Source organism: Ailuropoda melanoleuca, chromosome 13 (assembly GCF_002007445.2).
Source record: "Ailuropoda melanoleuca isolate Jingjing chromosome 13, ASM200744v2, whole genome shotgun sequence".
Taxonomy (NCBI): Eukaryota; Metazoa; Chordata; class Mammalia; order Carnivora; family Ursidae; genus Ailuropoda; species Ailuropoda melanoleuca.
In genome coordinates, this window is record NC_048230.1 from 2,526,560 (window position 1) to 2,544,870 (window position 18,311).

Below are 18,311 nucleotides of genomic sequence, written 5' to 3' on the forward strand. Positions count from 1 at the left end.
AACACTGATTGGCACCAGGCCAGTCACTCTCTTCATGCTCCGTCCTCACAACACTGGGAGGCAGAGAGCTGCATTTCACATACTGATGAGTTAACTTGGGCCCAGAGAGGTTAAGTTATTTGCTCAACACCCTCAAAGGAAAAATGAGGAGAGTTCAGCCCGTCTGACCCCAAAGCCAGTGGTTTTTCTACAGTACTCTGCTACTGGCCAGCAGGCTCCAGAGAAGCTCTTTCTCCAGAATTTGTAAGAATGCTACCAGAGTCTGATAACTCGAGAACAGGCATTGGCAAACTTTTTCTGTAAAGGGCCAGACAGTAAATATTTTAGGCTTTTTGAGCCATATAGTCTCATGAGTTACTTACTCATTAATTGTGTCTGCCATTGTTAACACAAAAGCACCCACAGATAATATATATACATGAATGAGCATGGCTGTGTTCCAATAAAACCTTATTTACAAAAACAGGCAATGGGTAAGACTTGGACTACAGGCTGTAGTTTGCTGACCCCTGCTCTAGAAATGCTAGAGTGGACAGCTTCATGTTATTTGGATTAAAAAATCAATAAAGAACTGCTCATTTCCAGCTTAATTAATCAATAAACAAGAGAGTCTTCCATAGCCTGCATGGTCCACGCAATTCAGGATTTTACATTCTTTGAGGAAGAAAGGATACAGGCACATAAAAGCCAAACAGTAACACGAGGCAGCGTGTGCTCCAGGAGGGTTCAGAAGGCCCCAGGCTGACTGATGCGCCACCACGATTTCAGGAAACCAAGGTCCACAACCTGATTAAATAGTATTGTGCTGATAATGGAACTCAGAAGGAGTGAGAAGTTACTGCTGTAAGCACTAACAAAAACACCCATTCTGGTGAGACCACATCAAGGTTTTTAGCATGTGTCAGATGCTAAACAAAGATATCTCCTGTGGACTTAACAAACACACCTGCTCCCTGTCTTGTTCTCAGAGGACAAGCAATTGACCTAAGGCACAAGATAAACTCATCTCCTGGAGGCCCTGACACTTGAGGGAGTGAAGAACCCAAAGAAGCCACAGGCCAGGGCTGACAGCAACCACTTGAGGTCACTCTTGGAGGTCTAAGAAGAAGCACTTCCCAAAACCTCACCTTGCTCATGGCGGTCAGGGCAGGATCGCAGGCAGCATCCAGATCTTGAACCAACAACTGGATGCTGCTAGAGATGACACTGCAAATCAAACAAATCACAGTGGTTGTCACACTAGACAAATAACTTTTTGAATGACTAACACAGCCTCCGCCAAATCTTTTAGGCACACGTATCGAAATTAGATTCATCATTTCATCAGAAACACTCAAGTTTGATTTCAAAAGGGAGTGGATGACAACGAGGAGCATTTGGCTCTTCATTCTTGCTGCATGTCCTGGTCTTATCTGGGTGTGTCGCCACTGAGTCAGGTCACAAAATTCCATGGCTAGTCTCCCTAATCACTCCACCCAGGATCCCTCTTCCCTTCTTACTCCAAAAGCACCTGTTTGCTCAAAATGTTTAAATCAGAACTTGAAAAAAAAAAAAAGTTGAGAAAAGGAGAGGAAATGACCTAAAAAGAGAATCTTGATTTTTCCTCAGTATGGCCTACCCCATCTCATTTACTGACCACAACAAAAATACCTCAAGGCAACACCAGCGAAATAACTATTAGAGAAGGCTTTACAGTTTGAACTTCTTGGACAGACACCTGCCACCCCAACCGCACCCCCCGACACACACACCTGGCTAAAATCAAGCTGCTCACACTTTACATTCTAAGACACTGAAGGTGGGGCTGGCCCTCTGTGGATTTGGGGGTGGGGTGGGTGGCACACGGGAGGCCTTGGATTTGACCTTCCTGCAGGGATGGTCAAGGGAGGATGTCTTCTCTTTGGTTATTCTAGATAGGGCAACAATAAAGACCCTGAAAGCTAAAAATGACTGTATCTGAGCAGGCCAAATGGGAGGCAGCTGCACTAGCTTCTAATGCTTCTTACTGGCTGCTGGAGAATCATCCTGATTCAACAGGGGGCCCTGGAAACCTCTTAGGTTCTGTGACGGCCTAAAGCCGACAGCCTGAGACATGCTGCTTTGTGCGTGGTAAAGGGCAGGCCTTAAGCAAATATGTGCAAGGTACATACGTGCTGAATGTATCCATTTCTCCAGTCAGATTGATTCGTTCAATCAGACTTACATCAACTTTTTCCTTGAGTTTTTCCTCTAGCTATTAAAAATAAGAGAGAAAAACATGTTTAACAATGATCCAAAGGAGTACCATAATAAGAATACTTAACATTTACTGAGTTTGATGATTTGGGTATAATTCCGGGCACTTTTCAGGTACTGACTCATTTAATTCTTACAACCCCACGAGGAAGATTCTATTATTATCTTCATTTTACAGAAGAGAAAATGGAGGTGCGATAGTACGTAGTAGGGCCAGGAGTCAAACTTCCTCCAGAACCTGTGCCCTTTAGCACTGGGTTGTACTCATCTCTTAGGACACACTGGAAATTCATTTCGTTAATTTTAAAAAGACCCCAGTTTTCAGGACCCTCCCTGCTCTATGACCTGCAGGTTCACTCACCAGCTGGAAGCCTCCGGTGGTGAGTGGCAGTAAAATCAGTTCAAGTACTCACTGAGTGCTACTATGGGCCACCCACTATGGTAAGGTGCTGGGGATACTGCAGTAAACAAAAGAAACACAGTCTGCCTTCATCAGCCTACAGCCAAGGACAGAAACACTGGCCATGCTCCCAGCTGCCTCAAAGAAAAAGACAACTGACCAGGAATTGTAAGCATAATGAGTGTTTTGTCTTAAACTAAAAAGTACTCTTAGGGGTGTGTAAATTAGTGTAACCTTTCAGAAGGTAATTTATTTAAGAAGCAGAAATTTAAATATACATACTTTTTAAAATAGCAATTTCACATCTAGAAATACACTTCAATGAGAATGAGAATGATGTACAAAGACATGCAAGTATTCTTCACAGCATTCATTAATTCAACCACAATTTTCAGAAAGCATGTTTGGTGATGGGTACTGAGGAGGGCACGTATTGCATGGTGCACTGGGTGTTATATGCAAGTAATGAATCATGGAACTTTACATCAAAAACTAGGGATGTACTGTATGGTGACTAACATAATATAATAAAAAAATATTATTAAAAAAAAAGAAAAGAAAGAAAGCATGTTTTGTGCCAGGCTACTCAGTGAACAAAGCAGAGACGATCCTCTTTTCATAAAGCTTACATTCTGGTCTTGTTTATGTTAGTGACTAAACTGGAAACAACCCAAAGGTTTGTAAGGCACCAATGAAGCAAATTACAGTGAAGGCTTAATGCTTCAACTCCTCAGTGGCCTTTTCCTGTTACACTGAAAATAAAATCTGAACTTTCTTTTTCTTTTTTTTTTTTTTTAAAGATTTTATTTATTTATTTGACAGAGAGACAGGAGATAGAGACAGCCAGCGAGAGAGGGAACACAAGCAGGGGGAGTGGGAGAGGAAGAAGCAGGCTCATAGCGGAGGAGCCTGATGTGGGGCTCTCCCATAACGCCGGGATCACGCCCTGAGCCGAAGGCAGACGCTTAACCGCTGTGCCACCCAGGCGCCCCAAAATCTGAACTTTCTAACTATAATTTGGGTCCTGTCTGGCTCTCTGGCTCACATCTTCTTTCCTCCTTGCCTGCTTGGCTTCACTTACTGTTATAACTTAAGGTTCTGGAACATACCAAATTCATATATACCTCCTCAGGGCCTTCATGCTTCACACTTCCTACTTTCTTTCCCCGAAACACTCCTTGCTCACCCCTCCTAACCAGCTTCCTTGCTTTGCCACCCCCCACCTCCCAACCCTTCCACACTCCTCACCTGGCAGTCTCCTTTGCCTACCCTTGGTCTCTGCTTCAATACCACCTCACCTCAGAGATGCCCTCCTTGGCCAGCTACTTCAGTAGCCAACTCCCTAACTAGCACTCACCACAAAACTGAAGTTACCTCTTGGCTTACTTATTACTATCTCAGCTCCTCCTTTAGTTCTAAGTTTCCTGATAGTAAGAAACTATCTACTTTGCTCACTACTGTCAATTAACACCAAATACAGCACCTGGTCCTTACCATAGTGCTTCCTGAGGATCTCTTGGATGAATGAATGCAACAACAGGTGTAAAAGTGTTTCAATTAATGAGATGTTGATACATTATTGGCATTGTTTTTTAAGTTTTTATTTTTCAATTCTTCATGCTTAGATTCTTGTCTCTAGTTTCTCCCTCCATTTCTTTTTGCTCTCTTCCTGCAATTTTTCCTAAGGAAACTGGATTGTTTGCTCTGCAGATTTTCCCATGGTTTGGATTTTGTTGATTGTATCCATGAGGTATTAATTAACATGTTCCTCTGTTCCCTGTATTTTCCGTAAATTGTAGTTTGATGTAGAAACTTGATCAGATTCAGGTTCTTCTCTTTTTTTTAGAAAACGATTTCATGATGGTATTGTGTTTTTTTTTTTTTTTAAGATTTTACTTATTTATTTATTTGTCAGAGAGAGCGCACAAGCTGGGGGAGCAGCGGGCAGAGGGAGAAGCAGGCTCCCCGCTGAGCAAGGAGCCCGATGAGGTACTCCATCCCAGGACCGTGGGATCCTGACCTGAGCTGAAGGCAGAGCAGCTCAATTGACTGAGCCACCCAGGCGTCCTGGTGTTGTGTACTTCTATAGGGAGATACATGGTGCTTGCTGTCTCTTTTTTGTAATGTCAACAGCCATTGATGGTCACTGCCCAGATCCATTATTTCATTAGGAGGTGTAAAAGAAGGATATTCTAATTCTTTTCTTCTTCATTTATTAGCTAAAATTCTGCTATAAAGAGATATTTCCTGGGGGCCCCTGGGTGGCTCAGTTGGTTAAGTGTCTGCCTTCGGCTCAGGTCATGATCCAGGGGTCCTGGGATTGAGCCCCACACTGGGCTCCCTACTCAGTGGGGAGTCTGCTTCTCCCTCTCCCTCCGCCCTGTTCATGCCCTCTCTCAAATAAATAAAATCTTTAAAAAAAAAAAAAAAGATTTCCCATTGTTAATGATTTCGTCATCCTGAGGTATAAGTTCAATAGGAAAGGGTAAGGGCTTTCCCTTTAATTACCAGTATTCAATTCATACCAGTGGTTTCTTATTATCTTTGAAGATGATAAGTGTACTAAAAAAAGAGAACTCATAACCACATGGATTTAAACATATTTGATGTTTTCAATGCACTGTAGTGAACTTCTCATTGATGTTTACACATCCCACCTCTGACCAGCAGAGCTTATTCAGGTTGGCCCCTTTATTAGTTTCTTGGGCTGCTCTAACAAATTACTACAAACACGGTGGCTCAAAACAAAAAAATGTATTCTCACACAGTTCCAGAGGCCAGAAGTTCAAAATCAAGGTGTTGCCAGGGTTGGTTCCTCCTGGAAGTTCTGAGGGAGAAGCTATTCCATGCCTCTCTTCTACCTTGTGGTTGCTGGCAATCCTTGGTGTTCCTTGGCTTATAGACACATCACTCCAATCTCTGCCTCTATCTTCACGTGGCCTTCTTCCCTGTGTCTGTTAGATCTTCCTTTCCTCTCTAAGGATGCCAGGCATTGGATTTAGGGTTCACCCTAAATGCAAGATAATCTCTTCTTAAGATCCTAACTTAATTATAGCTTCAAAGACCCTATTTCTGAATAGGGTCACACTTACAGGTATTGGGAGTTAGGACTTGGACACATCCTTTTGTACGATAAGCCCATTATGGCTCCTGAATCCTTCTGAAATGACTGTCACTGTCTTTGATATTTTTCTTGTTTTTTGCATTACGTGATGCTCCAGGCTCATCTTGCCCATTTCCTGTCTCAGACCTGGAATTACTCATTCTCCAGGAATCTCTGGTTTCTTTTAGGGGAAAATGGTATTTAGAGATCACAATATAGGTGCTAAGAATGTACTGACTTTTAAAATCAGTAAAAATAATCTTCACTAGGGACACCTGGGTGGCTCAGTCGGTTAAGCGTGTGCCTTTGGCTCAGGTCATGATCCCACGGTCCCAGGATCGAGTCCTGCATCGGCCTCCTTCTTCAGCAGGGAGCCTGCTTCTCCCTCTGCCTACCGCTCTCCCTGCTTGTGCTCTCTCTCTCTCGCTCTCTCTCTCTGTGTCTCTCTGACAAATCTTAAAAAAAAAAAAAAATCTTCACTAAGTAACAGAAAATTGGCTATATCTACCATGAGTCATCAAAATGGTCTTTGATCTACTAGTAGTTCTAGAACTTTTAAGAATCTGTTCTAGAAAAATAATGCAAAACATATTAGATGTTCTTTGCAGGATTACTTTAGAAGCAAAAACCAGAAACAGTATAAACAATTATGAGGGATACTGTGAAGTAATTTATGGTATTATCCCTTAATGAAATATTATATAACTATTAACAATGTTGGCAATAAAGATATTATAACAACAGGAGAAATGCTAGTGCTGTGATGTTAATAAAAACAACAAAGGGATATGAGGCTGAATTAAGTTAAGATTATAGCATACAAAACTTGTTCATGAAAAAGGACTGAAAGAAAATACTCCAAATTGCTAATATGATTATGTGATGGTGATGGGATTAAGAATCATTATCTTTATGTTTTTCCACCCTTTGGTTCCATGGTTATTTAACTTTTATTTTTAATTGAAAAAATTATTTATTTACTTGATTTATTTTTAATTTTATTTTTAAAATACTCTGTTATATATATATGTGTGTGTGTGTGTGTGTGTGTGTGTGTGTGTGTGTGTGTGTTGTCCTTTTCTGCACACATGCCAAAAAACAGTTAAATAGACAGTGTTTCTTCATCACCGAACTCTGGACCTCTCCGCCTCAGAGGTCCTCACCGATATTGCTGTCCTGCCCTGGGAGTTCTTGGGGCTAAAGGGATTGCTGTCTCTGGCTCCAAGGCCAAACCTTTACAGATCATTCCCTGTGTGACTCAGTGTGACCACGTCCCCACACAGAGCATGCTATTGCCTCTGGCTGGCTTAAACTCAACTGTGAAGTTCTGGGGAGAATACTTCTTGTTTTGGCCTCTTGTATTCTGCTCTGGCTCACAGGCACTCCAAGCTGTACCGTCTGAACCATAATTTATGACTACCTTCCAACGATCCAGACATGTGTAAATAATAAATCCAAAAAGGGGGGAAGAGCACAACCTTCTCCAATTATTTTCCTTCTCTTGGCCTTAGGTGAATTCCAGACCAAATGTGAAAAGGAACTTCTAATCCCACGTTGAAGGCTAAATGGAAAATTCTTCTGGGTCTTCCTTCTGCTAATGCGGAGCTCCAGGACAGGCATCACCCTTTCCTGCTTCACAGTTCCTGAACGTCAGCATCCAAACAATGGTTGTTTGTTTAGGCAGACTGAGAATGCTATGTACACTTCAGGGGACGTGTAAAAGCCCAAAGGATTTTGCTTAGACTAGTAACGCTTCTGAGGATGGAATCACTGGCTGTGACTCATTGCCACCAAAGGCTGGGTCCTAGCATCGTTCAGCTTGTCACTGCCTTTCTTATATGGGAGACAGTGCTACTGACCTACTTTCAAGAGGGCATGCCCTCTGAGTAGCTGAAACAACTCTGGGGAGGAGATCAGTCATCCTTTCTTTTCCAGTCTCCTTTTAACAAGGCTCTTCTGTAAGATGGCTGCCTGCACCGTCTTCTGGCTGGACAGCGAGTTTTCCTCTGTGACCAACTGGTCCGCCCACAGGTGTACGTGGCTTGCGAGGGCCCACAGTCCTACCTACTGAGTCAAGAGGCCCAGATGGCTCAGGAAAAGGAGGCGGTGGACAGCTCACCTGCTGGGTGGTGGCCAGACAGTACTCTGCTGTGCTCAGGATGCTGCAGATGAGGCAGAGCTCCTCTAGAGTGAACCTGGCTACTTCCGAGCCTTCCTTTTCCTTGAGGAGGCTGCTGATGGTCAGCCCTCCGCTGCTGCTCGTGGTTCTGAGGAAAAGGAACAGGAACTGGTTAGGCTGGGACTTCTCCTTTGCTTCCTGAACTGGTAACTGCACATCTTAAGACAAAGAAAAGGGGGAAGGAAAGGCTGGACGTGGCCCAAACAAACCCACATACAATGAGCCTTTTCCTACTGACCTTACCTTGACTATCTATCATCTGTTTAAGTTCTCTGACCATCAGGAGTAGGAGGAAACAACTCCAACAGTGAGCCAGTAATCAGTCACAGTAACTATGACGACTCGGGCACTCACAGAGAAGGCTGCTGAGTGGCCTCTCTGCTTAGCTTAGAATCTCCTGCTCTGGAGAGCTCGTTCAGGATCACCTGTAGCACGATAGCCTGTTCCCTGTTTCAGTTAAGAAAATTCTGCACGGGAATTTGTACACTGTGCTTGTGGAGGGGTACCAAGGTGAATGTTAAGACATGGTTCGAACGCCTCACCCCTTCCTACTGATCTAATCGTGTGTTCACAAAATGTAGAAATAGTTATAAAACCTCCTGCTATTTCAACTGTGAGAGTCTGAATTTTTTTTAGTTGTGTTATATTAGTCACCAGACAGTACTTCATTGGTTTTTGATGTAGTGTTCTCTCATCCATTGTTTGCGTATAACACCCAGTGCTCATTACAACACATGCCCTCCCTAACACCCATCACCGGGCTACCCCACACTGCTACTCTAGAGTCTAAATTTTTTTAAAGAAGACAGAATTCTTCTTTATGACATTTACCTTAAAAATAAAAATATTAAAAAAAAATGCTAAAGCTGCCCAGTCTTACTGGTAATCAAAGATCTGAAAATATCTTCATTTCTAGCACTTAACAAGGGCGTGAGGATGCCCACACTCGGGCACCATGCGTCAGGAGCATTTGGTTGTACAGCCCTCCGGGAGATGTCGCTCAGGAGCTTAAAAACATGTTCACGTTACTTGACCCAGTAGTTCTACTCCTGTTCAAGGATGCTTTTCTGTTATTTAAAATACTAAAACAGTGAACCTAACCTAAATGATCAATTAAGAGAATGATCAATAAGAACCTGAGAAGTTCAGTGAGGTTCTCCTGCATGTTGGATTATCATGACGTCACGAAAAGTGTTTTGAGGACTATGTACTGTCACGAGTGCTGAATGTTCTCTGTTGGCCTCCCAGATCCATTCGTCATTCTTCTCTTCCCTTCTCTATGGCTCAGGAGACTGACCTCTACAGACTTATCACCCTCGCTCCCTGGCCCTCTGGCCTCCTGTGGGTTCAGTCAACGGGAGATGTGACAAGAAGTTGGAGAGGTAGAGGAGAGAGATGTCTGAGTCCCAACGAGGCCTCCCGCCACCTCTGCTTCTGTGTGGTGCTGGCGGTGACTGTGGCGCTCCATTTTCTGTGTGGCAATCCTTCGTCCACAGTCCCAACTCTCAAGTGAGTTTTATTTTATTTTTAAAGATTTTATTTATCTATTTGAGAGAGAGCACAAGTGGGGGGGGAGAGGGACAGAAGGAGAGGGAGAAGCAGGCTTCCCACTGAGCAGAGAGCCCACTGGGGGATGCAATCCCAGGACCCTGGGATCATGACCCAAGCCCAAGGCAGCTGCTTAACCAACTGAGCCACCCAGGTGCCCCTCAAGTGAGTTTTAAAGTAGTAATCATTACCCCCTAGTATTTGGATGCTTCAGAATCCTCTGTAGGTTCCTTTCACATCACCCCCATTTCTGTGAATAGTTGCTTTGGTAACAGTACCCTAGCTGAGTACACCATTTGTTTCCTGCTGTGATACATGGGGAAAATGCTGGCAGGATGTTAAGTGAAACCAGCAGGGTACAAAACTACAGGCAGTATATTCCCAATACTGTTAAACAAAAGCACAAAATCATACACATTATATATATAAATAAAGAACAGAAAAACATATACTAAAAAGTTAAATTTGTTTTCTCTGGGTGGTGAGATTATAGATGACTTTTATTTTTGTCTTTCTGATTTTCTGTGCTTTCTAAACTATAATAAACATATTATTTTGATGATCAGAATAAAAGTTATTAAAAAATTTTAAAAATGTTTTTATCATAGTCAAAGAAATTCTCATTGATGAAATATATTTGTTACTTCAAATCTCTGGTTAGAGCATAAAAATTTTATTTTCTTTCTTCCAAATAATGTAAAACTCCCATATATGACACATTTTAGTGAAAACAACAGCAACTACTTCCAGAATTATTGAATTTAGCCATGGGGATGATTTATAAATAATAAATTCCAAAGCATTACTTTAATTTTTTTTTTTAAGACTGTATTTATTTATTTGACAGAGAGAGACAGCCAGCGAGAGAGGGAACACAAGCAGGGGGAGTGGGAGAGGAAGAAGCAGGCTCCCGGCGGAGCAGGGAGCCCAATGCGGGGCTTGATCCCAGGGATCTGGGATCACGCCCTGAGCCGAAGGCAGACGCTTAATGACTGAGCCACCCAGGTGCCCCCAAAGCATTACTTTAGATCATATTCTACCATAATCGAAATTGCTGTAGAACCAAAAATCTTTGGCTGCACGCCCAACGTGGAGCTCAGTGTAGGGCTCGAACTCACAGCCCTGAGATCAAATCCTGAGGTGAGATCAAGAGTCAGACGCTTAACTGATTGAACCACCCAGGTGACCCAGAACCAAAAATCTTTAAACTCTAGTCAAACAGCCATTTATTTCAATTAATAAGCACTATAGCAATATTCTAATGTCCCAGAATACAGTGAAGTCACTATAATTAGGGGCTGTGCTACGTAACCCCCTATCCCAAATCCTGCCACATCTTTAAACATTAGACTCCATTCAACAAGACACACACACCAAGACACAAACAAAGAGAGACTCTGGAACGTAATCAGATCGAGGGAAAAACAGATTCACACCTCCCATGTGCTCATCATCCCGGGGCATACTCTCACTGAATGAAACTGCCCGTGCTGTTTAGAAGTTATTGCTACCACCACCTTAACTTTTTTTTTTTTGGCCAAAAACCTATTTTTGAATCTATATAAATTAAATACATACATAATGGAACTGACTCCCCTGGAGTCCACTGTGGTTAAGATCTGACCTGTGCTGGCAGCCAGTGTGGGCATTTCCTCTAACGGTCTTGATCAGCTGTGGAATCCCATTAGAAAGGAAACAGTCTCAGACCCTTGGGAACTCAGTACGAGTGTTTCCCTCCTGGAGACTCTTAGCAGTTCGGTAAACAATTTCAGAGTAGATTTCCTTAGATTCCCATATTTAGGTATATTCAGAATCTTTCGTCACCACTCAGATCAGGAATAGCACTCACTTGGGTAGATTGCCAGAGAGGATTTTCCAGGCATATTCTCGAAGGTACTTCTGGAAAATGGTGGTCAGGGCGATCATTGGCTCCCCAGTACTGAGCTGGGAGCATTGCACCATGCACTTCTTGTAGTAGACAAAGAGGTCAGCACAACTGGGGAGCACAGCACCTCCTTCGTCTGTGTTGGGCTTAGGTGGCCCCTGGGCTTTGAAATCGGCCACAAACCGATCGATCAGTTCTCCAAGGTTTCTAGGAGGAAGAAAACCTACAATGTTATTTCAAGAAAGGTAAAGCAAATGTGCTTGCCTGCCATGAGTAAATCATTCCTAATGCTTTTCACATTTGAAACTGGACCACTTTCATCCATATCTTCATTAACTGCCACCAGCACTCCTACAATAACAGCAGCAAGAATATTTGGTGTTTATTTGTGTGCTGCTCTCTACTTTTCAAGGAGTTTCATGATCCCATCAGACCCCAAGCCTCTGTGAGGGAGATAAGGTATTACTGGACTCTCTAAGAGATGAAAAAATTAAGGTCTAGAAAGTTTGTTACACAATTTAGTGGCACAGCTGAGTCTAGAGGCTGTCATTTAAGTGCGTGTGCTGGTCCTACTACCATATTAGTACCATCTCTTCTCTCCACAAATGAAAACCCTAAATAACAACAGTGATCATTTTCTTAACACTTACAACGTGCCAGGCACGCACTATGTCAGCACTTTAGAAGTGTCCTTTCACTGACCTTCACTCAATCTTTACAGTAACCTTACGAAGTATGTAGTATTCCTGTCCTCATTTTCAAAAGCAAGGTGCAGAAAAGTTAAGGACCTTGTCCACGGTCACAGAGCAACGGAGTAGGGGAGCCAGGATTCAAAACCAAACAGCCTGGCTCAAACCTCATGCTTTTAACCACTCTACCTTCCTATCTCTGAAAACACAAAAAGGTTATGATGTCAGCAAATATTTTGATATCATTAACTTAAATGTGCCCCTTCCTATCTCCGAAAACACAAAAAGGTTATGATCGTCAGCAAATATTTTGATATCATTAACTTAAATGTGCCCCTTCCTATCTCCGAAAACACAAAAAGGTTATGATGTCACCAAATATTTTGATATCATTAACTTAAATGTGCCCACGGGACAGATGCCTAAGCAGAGATGAACAGTAAAGAAGTATTCTAATGCTTTCTTTCTCCTTTAATGCAGTTTTTTTTCCTTAATGCTTCCAGAATCAAAGGTATAAAAAATCTTGGGAGAAGGGAGGGTGTGGCAGCCCCGGCCTTGCAGCAGGTCACGATGGTGATGATGGTGGTAGCAGTCCCCCCATTACCCTCTCAAACATCACTGAGTACGCCTCAGTCATACTGAGTCATCACAGCTTGGGTCCAGCAGGGCTCTACTCATTGTTTCCTGCAGAGTTGAGCTGTATGGGAGGGAAGAATGGGAAGAGTCCCCACCCCTTGACATTTTACATCTTTTTAGGTTACTGTCTAAGGCTACAGGAATCCAGCTGTGCTTTCAGAATGTATTTATATAACAGGAAAAACAAGACAAGAACCACACACAGCACCAATTAGCAGGAATAGGAGAAAATTGACATTTTACTCAAGAGCTTTTCTTACTGAAAGTTGATTATATCCAGATGTAGCCACTCTGCCCTCAAAGAACTTCAGGCCTAGACTAGGTCCCTGTGGTGATGGTCAGCAAGCAGGGAAGGAACTTGTTGGTTAACTTTGGAAAGCTGCAGGGTCACCACCCCTGTTCCTCGCCACCTCTGCGTGCCCCACCCTGCCACTTAATCTCTCGTTGCTCCCTCCACTCCAGCCAGACTCACCTTAACTGCCCCTGCCATGCCATCTCTGTCTCTGACTCTGGGCCTTCGCCTGTGATGCCTGGATGCCTCCCCCGGCCAAGGTGCTCCTCTGCCACCCCCCCCACTCACGCGTGGGCTCAGCCCAGACAGTTCTTACTCACGCCAACCCTCTGTCTCAATTTCAACTTCTGTCATCTGCAACACACTCACACTTTATGATTATTATTTTTTAACACTTCACTATCCAGTGTAAGGATGTCAAATGTTTAAGAAACATGACGGCCTTCTCCCATCCTGGGCTCGCAGCAGGCGATGCTATCAATAATGGCTCTCTTTTTCACTGATCTTTGGTGTAATTTCAGAATCCTTCTTGAGACAGCATTCTAGCCAGTCACTGATAAGCTTAAGTTGGTACAGAAGGTGAAAGGTGCTTGCTCCACGGTAAAATCTTCTTCTCTGATTCATGTATGTTATCACAAACTCCTTGAGAGTAGGGATAAGGTTTGTTAACTTCTGCTCTTCTCAGGCCCACCCCTCACACATATGTGTGAAGCTAACCTCCCAGTTATGTCTGTGCCCAAGACATACACAGCTCATCAGCCCTCATGCTTTGTTCCCAAAGGATGGGAATGGAAGGGTGGGTAGGTGGAGATGGGGTAGGGGCTGGTGCAGTGGAGAACATGTAACAAAAAGCAAAACGTTCCATCTGAGTCTTCTTAGGAGAGATTCTAATCGCCAAATCTCTAGTGCCAACAAAAACAGGGGCCAGAGCTCTGAAGTGTTTTTACTTTAACCACTCATCCAATTCCCCTAGAAGCTGAAGTCAGGATACTTACTTCCCTGCCTCGTATTTCATAGCCAGCTCGATCAATAAGATTATAAATTAATCATGCTCATAGAACATAAAGAAAATTTCCACTTAAAAAAAAACTCTGAAGATCTTCCATACTTTGCAGGCTGCCTCCCAGGTTGCTTCTGACACTGTTCTCTGTGCACATGAGATACAAACCCCTCAGACTAAGCTTCCCTCCCTTATCACGCTGTTTGCATCTGCATGCTTCTATGCCGTATGAAACACCGGAAAAGGAGTGGTTGACATGTCACAGCATAAATGGTCCAATCCAATCAATTTCCAACTAGCACTTTGTACGTGCAAGGCTCTGTGTGCCATACATTTAAGATATAAATGAGTTCAGGGGCTCCTGGGTGGCACAGCGGTTGAGCGTCTGCCTTCGGCTCAGGGCGTGATCCTGGCGTTATGGGATCGAGCCCCACATCAGGCTCCTCTGCTGTGAGCCTGCTTCTTCCTCTCCCACTCCCCCTGCTTGTGTTCCCTCTCTCGCTGGTTGTCTCTATCTCTGTCGAATAAATAAATAAAATCTTAAAAAAAAAAGATATAAATGAGTTCAATTAAAAAAACAACAAAAGTTGTCCTTCCTTCCAGGCACCAAACACTAGCCTGAGTTCTGGCGAGACCTTTTTGTAAGACTACTAGAGAAAGGAGTGTGTCTCCTATTGACCCGCTGACTGGAGTCATAAGGAGGTGTTTTTTACACCAGAAAGCAATTACAATCAAGTAAGAGTTTATAAAGGGTCAAGTGCTGATCAAGGTGCTGCTGGGTATGGGCGTTAAGACACAGCATTGACCCATCAGAAGCTTTGGTCTATCCGGGGAGATAGGACCCTCATGTTCATGATATTTAGATTTCAAGACAGCAACAAAATGCTAATTTGGCAGTACAGACAATATGAACAATTTGTTTCAGATGAAGGAAACGAGAGAGAAAATTTCGCAGCAGACTCAGGTGAGGGAATACAGGCCTGGTGTCAGAAGCGAGCCCAGAATACGGTGTGTGGAAGGGGGGCTGTAAGGAGGAGGGGATGTGGCTAAGGTAGAAGTCAGGAGTTGGGAAAGTCTGACTTTCAGTCTGACTTACCCAGTCCTCTGTCTTCCCACAGCAAACCGCTGGTAGCTTCCTACCTTCACGCCGCACACCACAACCTCCCACCTGGCCACAAGCCTGTACACTAGGCACTGTACTGGTGCCATTAGAAACACGATCTCCTCACAACAGCCCTGAAGAGAAGGCATTCTTATCGCCATCTTGTAAATGATGAGACTGAGCAAAATAATATCGCTTGCCCTAGGTCACAGAATTTGTTGGAGCTGGAATCTGAAAATGTGGATGTCTGACTCCAACGCCCAGCTCTGTCCACTGTACCAAGCTTTGCTTTTACAACACTGAGGCACTATACAGATAGATGGCATCGCGCTTGGGGCTGTGTTCACTTTCTCTCCACTTAAAGGAACATGTCACGGGTGTGGATGGTATCTTTCACCCCCTCCCCTATAGCGTGAGCTTTCTGCCCAAGAACTGTGTAAGCATGTCAGGGGGCCATGCCAACTACTGCTGGGGGTCCCGCCGATCAATGAAATGCCCCAGGAAGAAAGACCACCGCAGAGCAGTCTCAGTAGAGGAACGACCAAGGAATTTCTTCTGGTGGATTTGCAGTCAGCATCCCTAGCAACAATATTCTAACCGGAACGGCACAGGGAAAGGAAGATGGCAGTCAGACAAAGCTGGCAAGGAGCTGAGCATGGGCAACACAGGTTAGGATCCCTAGAATCTCACAGGGCTTGTTAATTCAAGGGTACTCAAGCTAATTTGCACCCCTTCCGCCCCTGCCCTTGGGTTGGGGCCAGTGGGGTTGGGGAGCCAAGGTGTGGCTTGCGCACAACTGGGAGATGAATTACACACAGGTAAATGGAGCAAATAAGGAAATCCGTGGAAGATCTGGAGAGCCAAGTTTCTCAATGCTGCAGAATGTAGTTAGAGACAAGCAAAGCGGGAAGCGAAAATAAACCCTGCGGTGTTAATCAGAATTAGTTATCAGCATAAACTCAAAGGTTTTAATATATACGTTGGTATAAAAATAGATACAGATGTCTGTGTTTATACATATATGTATATACACACATACATTCCTTAGCTCTCTCAGCTGCGAGTACCTAGACGCATGACATACAAGCAGTAATGAACATACCTGATGCCTAGAACTTAGTTTCTAAATATCATTCCCCGCCAAAGAAACAAGAGAGCCTGGAAAAATGGGTGACTTGGGCTGGCGTAGGAAAGTACCAGATGAGCCTGGTATGTTTTGTTGGGCCAGAAAACAACAGCCCCAGAAATGATAGGCACATGCAAAAAGCATGAAAAACCAGCCTGAGGCGTTTCAGTGGCCAAATCGGGGATGATTTGAGCAATAAAATAATGATGGATCCTGAAAGAGGAAAAGGACATCAGTGGAAAACCAGTGGGAAATCCAAATAAGGTCTGGGTTTAGTAACTAGAACTGTACCAATGTTAACTTGCTGGTGTGGTAACTGTGCTGTGGTTATGTAAGACACTGACATCAGGAGAACTTGGGAGAAGGGAATATGGGAAATCTGCGCTATTTCTGAAACTTTCATGTAGGTTTAAATTTATTCCAACATAAACTTACAAAAAGGTAGTAACGGCTACAATCCACTGAATAAAACAGGAATCCACGAGTACGTGCTGACATAGTAAGTGGGGATGAGAAAGCTTTTTCTTAAACTATAATGCGAACTAATAAACACAGAAGAAATGATGGTATTAGAAAAATCATCATTTGGCAACTATCTTAGTAATAAATGATTCGGGCAAGTATCAGCAGGAGGTGAGAGATGAGGAAAAGAGTATTTATATGGTTTCAACGTTTCTCCTGACAGTTATTAATTATTATTACTTATTAATAAAGAGAGAAGCCTGGCAGACTCCATCTAAAGCAAGTAATACAAAGGAACACCACGCTGCAGGGCAAACTGACAGTATGCGCCTCCTGATGTGAATTACTGAGAAGAACCCGGCACCACTTCTGCATAAATCATAAATCATGAGGAAACATTAGTCAAACCTAGATGGAGGGACATTCCACAAATGAACTGGCCTGTACTCTTCAAAAATTTCAAGGTCATGAAAGATAAAGAAAGAATGAGTTGTTTTTCTGTCTTGAAGAGACCAAAGAGATGTGATAAGTAAATGGACCCTGTGGTCCTGGCACGGATCCTGGATCTAGAAAAGACATGATGGGGACCACCGGCGAAATGGAATGGAGTCTACGAGTTCAATGGTTCTAATGGATCAAGTTAACTTCCTGGTGCTGATAGGTGTACTGTGGTTAGGTAGATTGTGCGCTTATTTACAGGAAACACACACTGAAGTCTTGAGGAGTAACGGGGCACTCTTGCCTGCAATCTGAAGGAAGTGTCTATGTAGAGAAATCTCTTCTCCAGGAGTCAGCCAGAGAAAATTACTATATTCCCAAGAGTAAAAGCTGTATGAACTTCCTTCTTGAACATAAACAAAAACTGAGAAAGCCGCTTAGAGCACGCAAGGACGGCTCAGCCCAATCTGCTAAGGAGACGGCTCTGCGGATATCCCTACTTCCTTCCTCCTCCCTATGGTCTGGCTCTGCAGTCCTCCCACTGCTGTTTGGCTTTTGGCTGGCACAGGTGCTGCCAGAACTTTCCCTGGGCAGGTGGGAAGCTGGGGAGACTAGAGGGCGGACCCCATGCCAGGCCCAACAGAAAGCTGGCAATACTGATCAGGCCCCCTAAGCGCTGACGAGTCCGGGACGAGCGCACAGGGTGGGCAGGGCAGGCACAGCTCCTGACCACTCATGCCAAGTGCCAACACGTCCTCTCATCTCATCCTCACCGCTAATCCTGTGAGGGGAACATTACTAACTGCACTGGAGAGAGGACAAAACCAACTCCGAGAGGTTAAGTACCATGCTTGAGGTCCCAGGCTAGTGAGTGCAGAGCTCTGACTCAAATCCAGGTCTGTCTGGCATCCAGGCCCACGCTCTTTTCCACTACACTATGTTGGGTCTCTGTCATCTGGGAGCTTGTAAATGGTCTAAGATTTTCCTCCCTTGCAGATTTTTGAGTCAGAGCTACAAGAATATAATATGTACAAAATCAGTCCCCACCTGAGCTTCTTCCCTTAGGATTCTTGGACAAAAGGGAGGAAGGGCTTTGTAAAACCCTTTGAAATTGTACTCAAGATAGTGGGTGGGTTTATGTGAATTTTTTTTTGGCAAGAGAATCTACGGTTTCGTCGGGCTTTCAAAGGGATCCGTGACTCAAAAAAAGGTTAAT

General features: G+C 43.7%; 1 protein-coding gene across 2 annotated transcripts in view; it reads right to left on the reverse strand.

Moving 5' to 3' along the window:
* Positions 1–18,311, reverse strand: part of VPS53 (VPS53 subunit of GARP complex) — a 132,483-nt gene that overhangs the window by 32,856 nt on the left and 81,316 nt on the right. For both annotated transcript variants that reach the window (XM_002918044.4, XM_034640122.1), the window contains 4 exons: positions 11,315–11,557; positions 7,858–8,005; positions 2,151–2,233; positions 1,128–1,206 (listed from right to left, as the gene is read on the reverse strand). In XM_002918044.4, coding sequence (XP_002918090.1) covers positions 1,128–1,206; positions 2,151–2,233; positions 7,858–8,005; positions 11,315–11,557 — 553 coding nt within the window. The remainder of the gene's footprint in view (positions 1–1,127; positions 1,207–2,150; positions 2,234–7,857; positions 8,006–11,314; positions 11,558–18,311) is intronic.